General features: G+C 48.7%; 2 protein-coding genes and 1 long non-coding RNA gene across 9 annotated transcripts in view; 1 reads left to right on the top strand and 2 right to left on the bottom strand.

Annotated features, from left to right (window-relative positions):
* Window positions 1-169: 169 nt before the first annotated feature.
* On the bottom strand, window positions 170-3,149 carry LOC109532627 (adipocyte plasma membrane-associated protein). 2 transcript variants are annotated; one of them, XM_019897570.1, is made up of 9 exons: window positions 3,061-3,149; window positions 2,174-2,263; window positions 1,965-2,086; window positions 1,762-1,863; window positions 1,536-1,688; window positions 1,325-1,440; window positions 871-1,031; window positions 588-783; window positions 170-427 (listed from the first exon to the last, which is right to left on the bottom strand). In XM_019897570.1, the coding sequence occupies exons 1-9, from the start codon at window positions 3,117-3,119 to the stop codon at window positions 221-223; spliced, it is 1,206 nt and encodes a 401-aa protein (XP_019753129.1). In that variant the 5' UTR covers window positions 3,120-3,149; the 3' UTR covers window positions 170-220. The 2 variants fall into 2 exon arrangements, with proteins under 2 accessions (XP_019753129.1, XP_019753128.1); XM_019897569.1 differs by having other exon boundaries at window positions 588-825.
* Window positions 3,150-3,494: 345 nt separating this feature from the next.
* Window positions 3,495-12,271, bottom strand: part of rassf3 (Ras association domain family member 3) — a 17,235-nt gene continuing 8,458 nt past the window's right edge. For all 6 annotated transcript variants that reach the window (XM_019897563.1, XM_019897564.1, XM_019897568.1 and 3 more), the window contains 5 exons: window positions 6,561-6,668; window positions 6,124-6,315; window positions 5,956-6,043; window positions 5,582-5,697; window positions 3,495-5,329 (listed from right to left, as the gene is read on the bottom strand). In XM_019897563.1, the coding sequence (XP_019753122.1) occupies window positions 5,177-5,329; window positions 5,582-5,697; window positions 5,956-6,043; window positions 6,124-6,315; window positions 6,561-6,668 (657 nt within the window). In that variant the 3' untranslated portion in view covers window positions 3,495-5,176. The remainder of the gene's footprint in view (window positions 5,330-5,581; window positions 5,698-5,955; window positions 6,044-6,123; window positions 6,316-6,560; window positions 6,669-12,271) is intronic.
* On the top strand, window positions 7,935-10,290 carry LOC109532637 (uncharacterized). Its single transcript, XR_002171416.1, has 2 exons — window positions 7,935-9,468; window positions 9,937-10,290. It is a non-coding gene; the product is annotated as an uncharacterized LOC109532637 (long non-coding RNA).

Raw genomic sequence — 12,271 nt, forward strand, 5'->3', positions numbered from 1 at the left:
TAGTGTGTGACGAGTAAGGCCAAAAGTGGCACCAATAAAAAAGGGATGGCTCAAGAATCCCCCATCAGAAGGCGACTAGTGCGAAATGGACTTTCCACAGTGACGCTAAGAACACGAAACCAACCTGCATCCTCCACGGAAGTTTGTTTGTTTTTGTTTTTTTTTTTCGGGTTATTTCTTTTCCAGTCCGAAATGAGTTGGCGTGTCAACGGTGTTGCCATCACGAGTCGAGGGTGACGACGGGCAGGAAGGGCAAGTTGGTGTTCCCCAGGAAGGTGCGTCCGCCGTGCTGGAACACGTCGCTGATGGCCCACGTCAGGCGTCCTTCAGGGTCGTGCATGGAGCCCACCGGACGTCCGTCCGCGTCCAGCTCCAGAACGAGAGCGTAGCGCGGCAGCAGGACCTCGTACCAGCTCAGCGGGACCACCTGAAAAGGACGGAGCGCACACACCAAAATATCGTGACGCGCTGGTCACCTGGTGAGCCCGTCCCGCCTCACGGTACAGACGGTGGGGGGTTCCAATGTGGGATTTCCCACGTGCTCTTCTCCCAGCAAGAGAATCTGAACGCAAAGGACGCGCACCCACCTTGGCCAGGAAGCGTTTGACGGCGGGGTACGGCGCTAAGGCGTCCAGGAAGGGAGGCAGGAAGGAGCGCAACCGCGGCGTGGTGATGCCCACCAGGAAGGTTCCGCGCCTGCTCACGCGGATGTTGTCCGGGTATCCGATCATGTTGTCCAGCACCGTCTCGGCCATGCCCGTCTTCGGACCTCGCAACCAGTACCTGAGAGGGCAGAGGGGAGCGCGCGCACAAACACACCGACAACTTCATCGACACTGCGTGGGCGTGCGAGGTGAGCGCGCAGCCTACTTGAGTATGCGTGCGACGCTGGTCTCAGCCACCAGGAGGAATCGGCCGTTGGGGTCCAGCGCCAGGCCGTTGGCCATGTAGAGGGAATCCAGCAGGACGCTCACTCGGCCCGTCTCGGGCTCGTAGGACAGAAGGCGACCAAGGCGGTTCAGCTCCATCACCTCAAGGATCAATGAGGACAACATAAATAATATTTCAATGAAAACTGATTAAATCAAGTCAGGCCAAGGAGGATGTACTCTTTTTTTTTTATTTTTAAATCGATGGCTGGTAACGAATGGCAGCCTCCAAGAGTACTTGATACCTTAAAATATGGCCGTTTCTGCCCAGGTACCTGCCTCTTCCTAATTGATGCCATTGTTACCAAGCTGTAAAGGAGCCTCAGGTAAAAGGATATTTTCCTCAATCTTTTTTTTTTTCTTCTTGTTTTTGCGTTTTGTGGTTGATGTCTCACCTCCAGCTTGACATGTCTGCGTCCCCAGCGACTGGAGGAGTCGGTGAAGTAGATGATCCCCGTTTGGGAAGAGATTTCCAGGCCATTCAGGAAGGCGAAGGGGACGCCGTCAGCGCCTGCAGACAAAGAAATAAAAACAAAACAAGTCATGTCAGTTAACTTCCTCAATGTGAAAGGTGGTCCACATACAAAGACGTTGTCGTGTGTCAACCTTGCGAGTTGGCCACCAGTAGCATCTTGCGTCCGCTGCGTGGGTCCACGCTGTACAGTCCCAAGTAGGCGTCGACCACGATCAGGTTGCCGTGGCGATCCAGACGCACGCCGTGAGGGCGGCCGCACACCGGCTCAAAATGTGTGCCGCTGCCTATGCGCAAAAACGTTTGGGGGTCACCCGCGGGCCGGTGTTCGCCGGCGACCAAAAGGACGAAGCCACCGACCGCATTCGGGCAAGTCGCGCCCCATTTGTGTGATGAAGGTCAGACTGTCGTCCGGTCCGATTCGCCACAGCTTCCCGTCCACCGTCCCTGTGTACACGTTCCCTGAACAAAAACACACAAAGGCACATTGGACTTAGTCAGTACAGGTCTGGGAGGGGAAACAAGAAGATAAAGACAAAGGGGTGCAAAGGTTTTTCGCTCACCCTCTTTGTCAGCATCAAAGGATTCTGGTCCGTGTAATTTCCCCTCAAAGAGTCTATGGCCTTTCTGCAAGCGCGTATTGGCGGCCAGCGGACCCTCAAGGGCTGGGGGAGGACCTGGAAGCCTGTTGCACCACAACACTGTGTCTAAGAGTGCATGGGGGAGTGTGGACCCAGACAGGTGAGGGCTGAAGGATCGTGCGCGTACTTACACGTGCGGCTTGGGGTCGATGGGTGAAGGCAGCAGGTACAGGCCGACGGCAAGCGCCAATATAACCACGCACACTGAACGTCCACGCCACCTGACCAAGGAATAATCACGGCCACCAGGTTTGCAGTCTCACAGCCAAACAAAGTGACTGCGGTGTGTACGTGTGCCATGCAGCAAATAAGATCTTATCAGATTGGATTACTGAGAAACACACCCGTTTTTGTTAAAATTCGGTTGATGTGAATTGAGCCATATCACCAAGACCCAAGTAGTGCTTTGACACCACATATATCGGCAATTTGAAACCTTTTTGTTGGGGGGGGGCGTTAATCATGTGCAGATTTTCGCTATTTGCGACAAGACTTAGTTCCTCAAACCGCCTTTAAAATCACAGCTGTGAATAAAACTGCTGTCAGCAAGGGTGTTAAGGGTCTTTAAATGTTTCAACAGACTCACCAATTAACCGAACGATCGAGCCTCCGACATGTTTGCCGCGCAATAGGAATTTAAATTATCATCTGTGCCTTCATACCACACACACAATACGACTCATTGTCGTCCAAACTCGGTCCTCGGTCCCAAAATTATTCTAAAATTAATTAATTATCGTTAAATTGTCATAAAACGATAAATTATGAGTAGACTATTGATCAAATTCAATTCCATTCACGCATTGTTGGGCGAAGCCAATTGGTCGACCAACTTTGTTCTGCTTCGCGACAAAATTCTTCGCGCCATTAAAAAAAAAATTAACGATACGAAACGTAAACAACCCAGTGCTGTCGTCAGTCTTTTGACGAAACACGCCGACCGTTTTGAACGAGACAAACGACGATAAAAAACGTGAAAACTTACATTACTGGCAAACGTAAAAATGTGAAAACTTACATTACTGGCAAACGTTTGTACTGTGGCACTCTTGAAATGAAAAGAGCGTCAGATGGCATCAAGCCTGAATGTTTTTACAAGTCACGTATCCGCATATGACCTTCACAATAAAGTGTTCTGTGTGCGGGTGCTCGTAATAATTTACACATGATCAAATACATATTCAAGAGAGTCGTGTGATTATTAGTATAGTTATATATATAATTTATACGCAGATATTACTCACGCTAAATACTAAACAAAGACCATTATCTTTTTCTTTTAAAGGCTAAGTGACGTTTACCTGTTGCTCGAAAACTTCTAACTTGACTACTTGGCGTTGCACGTGTGGCGCAAAAGGGGCGGGGCTGTGAATTCAGAGTGAGGTCAAATTGAGGTCAAGAGGAGGACTTTCTCAAACAAAAACACTTTTTCAAACAAAGATAAACGCGTCGTTCTTAATTTAAATGTCATTTTAATAGCTGCACAGCTCTCCTTTCCAGCGGAAGGTGACCATTACAACAAATACAACTTTTTTTTCTGCAGATGCTATTGAACAAAAATAGAAAGGCACTGCTGAGGTTTTCTGATGGACTAACTTCTTCCTTGAATATGGCTTAAAGGCTTTGAAATCAGCAATAAATCAACGTCGATTAGAATTGTGATGACAAGCTGCGCGACGTCTCTCGTCGCCTCACACTTGTTGAATGTCCATTTCCAAAACAATAAAACAGCCTTTGGATCACACGTTGCCACAGTAACACAATAAGAACTGATTCAGTGTATACTCTCTAAATGGCTGCCTACGAAAGCCATTCAAACAAGAATAAAAAGAGGATTTGAATTGATCAAAACAAAAAGTTAACATCCCGTACAAAGCCCCCCCCCCCAAAAAAGACCAACCAATCGACCCTGAATTTCAATCATTTAAAGTGCCCCCCAAAAACAAAAACAGAAGACTTGAAGTTGATACAACTGATGTCAAGTTCAGCTTACAATAACACACCACGCATGATACGTCTTTCCATGGAGACGTTAGAATCAAATACGGAAGCACAGAAAGGCCAAAATGAAAACAAACTTGCAAATTATACCATCCAGTATTAAAAGAGAAAACGAGAAAAACAATCGCCTAAAATGCCCTGTTATATTGACTGGGCCTGTAACCTTCTGAAAATTTCATAATGCCCTCTTTCGTTCTGCTTCTGACCATTCGATGCTTCCGTGTAAAGCCAGTGTTTAATAGACATATAATTCATTTAAATAAACCTCTATTCGATATATTCTGCATCTACTATTTTTTCCTTTACTTTTTTTTTTTTTTTTTGCACCAGGCAACACCACAAAATAATCTTTGGTTATATCGAGCGAATATAAGAAAAAGAATACAAACCTAAGAGAGACAAGTTGGGAGTCGTCGCTGCGTTTGTAACGGCGAATCACCCCCCATGCCCTCCGCATTACTCACAAAAAGTTGGGCGAAATTTCATGATGAACCTAAAATGCATAGCTTAAGGTAAAAGCATATTTTGGATTCAAACTAAAAATACACTCAAAAGCCCAACTTCACGCACATTCCGTGCCTTATTTCTCTTGGCGGTTCATCACAATTCCCCGTCATCCCACCCAAAAAGAGGCGTGCAGCAGGTGTTCCTTGACAGATCATCAGCGTTCACTTGCCAGACGGGACAAAAGCTACGGTGTCGCCAAATGCTATCAGGCCACCGCAGATGCTTTTCGGTCTTCTATTGAGTGACGTTTCTATTCTACTTTCTCTATTCCGCGTCGTCTACCTCCTGAATCCGCTCCATGCAAAGCACAATCATCCCGAGGGCGTGATCAAGTGTTCCATCAAATCCAACTTTCTCATCTTCCCATCTTAACTTCTTGCTCTTTGTTGTTCTCCTCTTCTCTGCTTTGTGATTGTTTCGCCGCCTGTGCTGAAATAAAATAAAAAAGCTCCACCCATATAAATTAGGAAAATAAAATCTGTGCAGAGTGTAGTGAGGGAATTAAATAAGTCTTTTGTAGGCTTCATGGCACATCAGTCCGAAAAGTCCACACGCCTCTTCTTTGCCACGTTATTGGGGGGGGGGAGATAACGCCATGCTCCTGGGGCAGGGGGCTCTTTCAAGTTTTATGGGGTGCCTCCCCGCACCTCTCGCAGTGCCTCCTTCAGTCTGTGGCGGTAGAGGTTGTATCGACGCAGCAGCGCCTCCTTTTGTTCGTCCTCCTCCTTGTCCAGGATACGCAGGAAGTTGCGCAGCTCCGGGATGGAGAAGGCGTCCCACTGATGGCGCAACAGTCGCAAAATCAGGAACTCCCACGACAACAACATTGCATCTCAAGACCAACAGTGGCACCTTGACTTACAAGTTGAATTTGTTCCGTAATTTATTTGTGTGGAGCAATTGACGCTCCCCTGAAAAGGTTTCTAACGGCCTATGGATGCCACAAGATGGCAACTGAGCACTTTCCATGCGAACAATTGGTAAGTCAAGGAGGCAGCGTTGGGTGCACGGCGAGCGCGAACGAGCGTTACCAAGACTTCCCCGGTCTGTTGCTCCCGCAGGACGAAGCCCAGCGTGTCGTCGTCGGGTCCCGCCACCAGACGGAGAAACAGCGGCTGCTCCCCATCTGACAATTTACACACATACACTACACACACACCACGCACAAATATGGTTGATTGTGAGCTGCTTTTATTGAACAACGCCAATTTTCTGAAGCAGTCTAGATCTTTTTTTTTTTTATTAGCCACTAAATGCTCATCAAAGCTGAAACTCCGGGCAAAATCACCATCTTTCTATTTACAGGCAGGATTCAACACCATGCCACAAATAGACACAGGCACACACGCCCTGCCCTGCATGTCAGCGCACACAGTCACACGTGTGCGCGTACGGAGTGTCTTACCCTGCTCCTCTCGACGATATCGTTTGTACAGGGCGTACTTTGCGGGGTTGTCGGCGACGGTGAATTTATTGAGCAGGGCCACGATCACCTGAAGACAGCAAAAAAAATGACTTTGGCGCTTTGGACTGTCGGCTTTGGAAGGATGCTCTCAGAAGAGATGCCGCGCACCTGTCTGACGGTGTTGTGCGAGCTGATGTGCAGGGTGTTGCTGACTCCCCTCGGCAGGTAGAAAGCCTCGCTGGCCCCCGCCGCCGCATCCCCGCTTCCCGCCGCCGGTGCCCTCCGGCCGGCGCGGACCGTCACCGGCCTCCGCAGGTCCATCTGGACCTTGATGAAACCCGTGTACACGCCGCTGGAAGCCTGAGCCCAACACAAAGCCGACAGCGGCCCGCTGATTTGAGTGTGTCAAGGACAGATGGCCTCGGAGGACCGCACGCCGCCGGCCTTTTAATCTCATTACTTCATTAGAGGCCCGGTTAGGGGTTTGTGTGTGTGAGTGTTTGCGCGTGCACAGAACAAGATCAACAGGATGCCATACGGAAAAGGAGGAAGCGCGAAATAGCACGGCAAGATAAAACGATAGAATGACAAAGACGGATGCTCACCAGGGTCATTTTGAGGTGGTCTCTGGTCAGCGTGTTGTACTCTTCGATCTTCTGCCTGATTTCTTCGCGGCTGAACTCGGTGCGCAGCTTGCTCTCCTTGTCCACATCCTGAGCACAAGCGCAAACCAAACGTCGCCATTAGTCAGCGGCAGCAAACACCACCCGAACACGCAAACGGCGGCCCGCAGCAACAAAGCTCGGATGATGCCAACAGAGACTTCGGCCATCTCCCAATACTTTTGTCCGCCGCCCGCTTGCGCTTCAGCGTCTCCATTGCCACAGCCCAAGGGTTGCCCCTGTCAACTGTATGGATGATCCCATCAACTAGTAGGCTAAAACTAGAAGTTGTCTTACTAAACAACAAAAACTGGCGTTTCAGATGGTGTTATCGCTGACTTTTGAGTGTGTGCGGCTTTTGCAAGGCGGGGCCTGGCCTGGTGAGTGATGCGGGCAGGTGAAAGCGGAGTTGACGGTAAGCACGGCTCAGCGGCAGGCTGCTCATCGGCAGACCGTTGCGTACGCACAATTACAACGGGGTGCGCTTGATTTTAGACTAAGCTACGCTCGCATCTCGCTAACTAACGCATCAAAGGAAACTTCGGGGCTGCCACAGTACCTGTCGAGATCATCATGTGGCGTGTTGTGTATCCCCGCAGGATATGGCCACATGACGCCACACAAACGCACTCGGCACGCTGTAGTGGAAGCCAAGTTTCTGCTATTATTTCTTTTTGTGTGCGTGCGCGTTGTCTGCGCTTAAAAGGGCAACACACTGCTCTGCTCTAATGAAACACACACACACACACACACACACACACACACACACACACACACACACACACACACACACACACACACACAGCAGGAGTGTGCTTGGAATGGGATCCTTATATGGCAAAGACACAGCTGGAGGAGCACCGCACGGGCACACTTGCAAACGCAAACACGTGGTGTGCGTGAGCCCTTTTTTTAAATTATTGACACACATCAGCCTTTTCATCGGTGGTCGCCTAGGAGGTCGTGGAAGCAAGCACGCTCGGCTTCTTCTTTGGAGAACTGCGAGTGAGAGTCTTCATTTTCACAAAGTGACGTGATGCGCTCGCCTCTCATTTCTTTCCAACAAAATGAGATGCTGAGGCTGTGTTTTATTCTGTTTAACAGTGGGTTCAAACTACTCGGCTGGGGAGTGTTTCAGTCAAAGCCACCTTTGGCCAAAGGCAGTCAGGCGTCATGTGAGCTCACAGTCACGTTTTAATCTCACATATGCTAACCTCGACGGCTGAATTCAGTCTGAAGGCTGGATGTCCTCTTATCTTCGCTCACACACACACACACACACACACACACACACACACACACACACACACACACACACACACACACACACACACACACACACACACACACACACCTGCGGCATCGCCGCCTTTATGTGCCTGTCTGCACGGAAACCGATGAAGTCATCACATGCTAGGCTACACTACGCCGTGCTGTGGGAACAACAAACACTGTCTTTGACCGGCTAAAATGTAACATTTACACAGCAACCCACTTCTGACTTCATGTTATTTATTTACTTTGGTGTAAAAGTGTCCCTCCTCCTCCTGGCTATGTTACTTCCTGTTGCGTCCACAGGGGGGAAGTCAAGATGGACCACACCTTTCCACATTCCTCCATTATTTGGTGAACACACACACACACACACACACGCACACGCACACGCACACGCACACGCACACGCACACACACACGCTTCCATCCTAGAAACTGAGCAAAACAATCAAAAATCCTGAAAGTAGAAGTGAAAGCTGCCAAATGAAGTTCAGACCACTAATGAAAAAAATTACAAGCGACGCAGTCTACTGACACAAAGCCATAACAGACTGCCGGACCACCCAGCAAAAGAAAGGGGGGAAAAAAAAGAGCTCACGAGAGTAAAAGGGGAGAACCTAAAGCAGGAAGACGACACGGGTGGGCAAGAACAGTAAACATCAAGACCACACTAAGGAAGTCGGTCACCTTAATGCAGCCATTCACAGTGAGTGTGCTGCGGGAAGCCAGACAATCTCACTTAAATGTTCCAAACTCGGGCTTCAGCTGTTGAAGATTTTTAAAATTGAGTATTCCGGCGTTTATCCTGTTGATTAATCGGATAAAAATGGATTTTCCACGGTTAAAAAAAAAAAAAAAAAAAAAACTTGCAGGTGAGTTGCCACTAATAGTTTAGTTTTCCTGTGGCATCTGTGATTTGGAAGTTTGTATGGCTTTAAAAGGTGAGTGATGTGGGTGTCAGCGAACGACGGTGCAGAGCTAACTGACTACGAACAATGTTATCTTTGGTCCTCCATCTCGGCCAGTGGCGTGTAGCGGCAGGCAGACCAATTCAGCGATGGACCACTAGATGGTAGAAGGTTCATCGTGTGGACTGGTGCGCCTTGAGATCATTGCCAAGTAAAAACATTTGCCCTTGTGCAAGACTGCCTTATGAGGAGACTAAAATGGCGAGCGAGTCACGTCTGACGCAAGCGCCATCATTCACGAGATCAAAGGCACATTATAATAAAGCAACTTGGGACGGACAGAGCGTTCCTGAACATCTCAACATGGCAGACCGTTTGAGTGTCTCTTCTGGAAAACGTCTGACAGGCAGACGCGCTGATCTGATCAAATCACAAAGATGTTCAAAGTACTCCCTTTGATTGCCGGTGACGACGACGGCGCTAATGTCAGTCATCCAGCAGCGGGAAAAACCCCCCTTGAACACGCAGCCACAAGTTAACCAAAACACCAGCTGACGGATGCTCCCGAAACTGCAGTAGCACCACCACCATCATCATCATCATCATCAACGGATGACAGACAGCACCCTGGGCAATTTGTCGGGCATGCCGAGGTGCCAAATGACACGGTGAGGTTTTAACTGCGCTTCTGCGTCGCTTTCAATCACAAAGCTTTCTGTGGCGCGCGTCTTCTGCTGCACTCCTTGAGCCACTTTAAGCTCGGGCCACGCGCGCGCATGCACTCTTATCTCCTTGGACCGCTGTGGCGCAGCCGCTGTTGAGAATACAAAGACACCTCTTGCGTTTTGCCTGGGAAACCTGCAGCACACAAACAATCTCGTAAAATGTTTACATACCCTGTCATCAAAACCTAAGGTCAGAAGCAAATAAATTCAAAAAGAGTGGAGGCTGTGTGCTCACAAAAGCAAAGAACACGGCCGTGTGCAAGCAAAGGGAAGTGACGTACAATAGAAAGATGGAGGAAGGAAGGAAATCTAGAGCGGGAGAATGTGAGACGGTGCGTGGAGGATGATCTCACAGGGTTCCACTGTAGTCCAAAATGTTAAGTCAGTGTTTTTTCTCATGTCTAATTTTAGTTCCTATGCGTAGCGGGCTGCGTTGGCGGACGACGAAGACGTGAAAAGACGCAGTCACTGATAAGAGCACTGCCAGATGGAAAAACAGACAACGGAAGAATGAGGTGGAAGGTTCTGGGCCGTGATGATTGAAAAGGGGGCGGGGGAGAAAAAAAAAAAAGAGGATGCAATACAAAGATGGGGCAATATGTCCATGGCGCAAGCACGCCGCCACGCTGTCTGGCAATCGCCCTTGCAGACGAAATGCGTGAAACACGCACTTGGACCCGCAGAGGAGATGCGCAGATAACAAATGATCTCACACAAAGCCGCTTGCTTTTATGTCCCCAAATACCAGCAGAAAAAAAAAAAAAACTCACCGCCCGAAGTTCACGGAGTTTTTTGTTTTGTTTTGGGGTTTTTTTGCAGGCCAACCAACTGGTATGTGAGTCAACGTCCTGCGCGTCTTTATGAGGCCACCAGGGTGTTAATGATTTACGTTTCAGCTCATCGACCAACCTTGCTGCTTGAGCTCTGCCAAATTCAGCTTTGAATACTTGGAAATGTTGGCGAAAAGGAGCAATTCACTCGAAATTTTCTGCTTCTGGGCTTTTTTTTTTTTTTTAAACATCAGCTGACTTTTGCCTGGTTTTGTGAGGAGCACACTGAAGACGATGCGGACAAGCTCCCGCTCAACACACACATGCAGCATGCTAGTAAACCACATGAAAGGGCCCAAACAAGCGGTTGAGATGCGCCAAAACACACTGCCATGCATCACTACGATCAGAAAAACCCACAAACACGCATCAGTTTGTGTCAGTGTGTGTGTGTGTGTGTGTCTCATGAAGATACGGAAGATCATCTGGCAAGACACACACACACGCGCACAGCTGTCAGTCAGTGTGACATTTGCACACAGAGACGCCTTTGTACATGGAGCTTGACAATGTGTGTTATTTGTAAGATTTTCTCCATTTTGTGTCTTTGCGACGGGATTTAAATGAACTGCTTGTTTATTTAGTTCCAGATCATTTCCACCCCCCACCCCCTTCTGTTAACGAAGTATGTGACAGTGATGTTCATTTGAATGCGCTCTCTCTGTCTCTCAGCGTTTCTTAGCGCTCCCCATCGCTTTATTAAATGTCACACAAAGTTTTGCCATCACCCGGGCGACGTGCCGATTAAAACCCGCGGAGTTTTGCTCAGTTTATAGGTCGTGTTGCTTCATGTGTGAAAAGAAGAATCTTGAGAATCACCCAAACATGTTTGCTAATTGCCGTAAGACGGTTTCACATATGTTAGCGTTAAGCTCGTGGGCTTGTGATCGATTGAAGTAGATGGTTTGCTTGAAGGGTGAAATCGTGGCGAGTAAAACTATCAAAGGAATCTCTCTTTCTAATCACAGATTTTCATTCCCCGCCGTGGGAGCACACGATGCCCTTTAACTGCATGGACGAACAACACTCATAAAGTCACAGGCAGTCATTTCACACAAATGCTGTCTGGGGTCCCAGCCCCCGCTGGGGCTGTAATTAGTGCTGGCATGTGGGGGGGCGTTCTGACCGCCAAACGACGGCAGGCGTCCCGCTGTGGGCCCGAGGCCACATCTTAAGGGGGCGGCCGGCCGTGACCTCCCTTGGGGAGAACTCTGTGGGCCGCATTGTGCATGCACACGCGCGGTTGCACGAAAGGGTCTGTTCGGGATGAAGGAGCGCACATTTGGCACACAGATTTCCACAAATCACTTTCCGTCACAGCCTTGAGATCCACAAAGTGTGCAAGAAACCAGTGAGCATCCTGGGAATGTGTTGATGCATTACCAAGGATAACTCGCCGTCCATGACCTGAAGGCCGCACGCTCTTCTAGGACTTTACAACCAAAAACTACATTTCGGGTGGAGTTAAGTATGATTTAGTGTGGAGCGGGCTTCTGTCTCATTTCCTCAGCTCATGTCTGTGAAAAGTCATAGTAACAGCGGGCAACATGATACTTTGTGGCCACCAGACTTTCAGGTTCAACATGCATGGGGGGGCGCGGGTGGGGAAGGAGGGGGCGTTCGTCACCCTCAAAACTGGTTGCTCAGTGGTACTTGTCACCATGCAATCCAAACTGCGTTGGACATTTGGTCCATTGAAGAATGACTGACACATTCGTGACATTTGGAGGTATAATGGAAAATCAAATAGACATAGTATGGAAAGCTGAGGGTAATCTAGCGAGTTCGTCCTTCAAATTAACAGGTTTATCACTTGACTCCTCCATTATTAGGAGTGATGTTGGGAGGGACAGGTGGAGCATCCCTTTAAGTCCATTTAAAATGGTGGCGCTTCATGTCTGTCTTCAAACGTCACG

This window comes from Hippocampus comes, unplaced genomic scaffold (assembly GCF_001891065.2).
Source record: "Hippocampus comes isolate QL1 unplaced genomic scaffold, H_comes_QL1_v1.1 scaffold81, whole genome shotgun sequence".
Lineage (NCBI taxonomy): Eukaryota > Metazoa > Chordata > Actinopteri > Syngnathiformes > Syngnathidae > Hippocampus > Hippocampus comes.

Coding starts and splice junctions, on each gene's coding strand:
- LOC109532627 (XM_019897569.1), bottom strand. CDS start 3,119: ATGCCATCTGACGCTCTTTTCATTTCAAGAGTGCCACAGTACAAACGT. Junction 1,032..1,324: donor GCAGACATGTCAAGCTGGAG/GTGAGACATCAA, acceptor TTGATCCTTGAG/GTGATGGAGCTGAACCGCCT. Junction 826..870: donor AGCGTCGCACGCATACTCAA/GTAGGCTGCGCG, acceptor GTGTCGATGAAG/TTGTCGGTGTGTTTGTGCGC.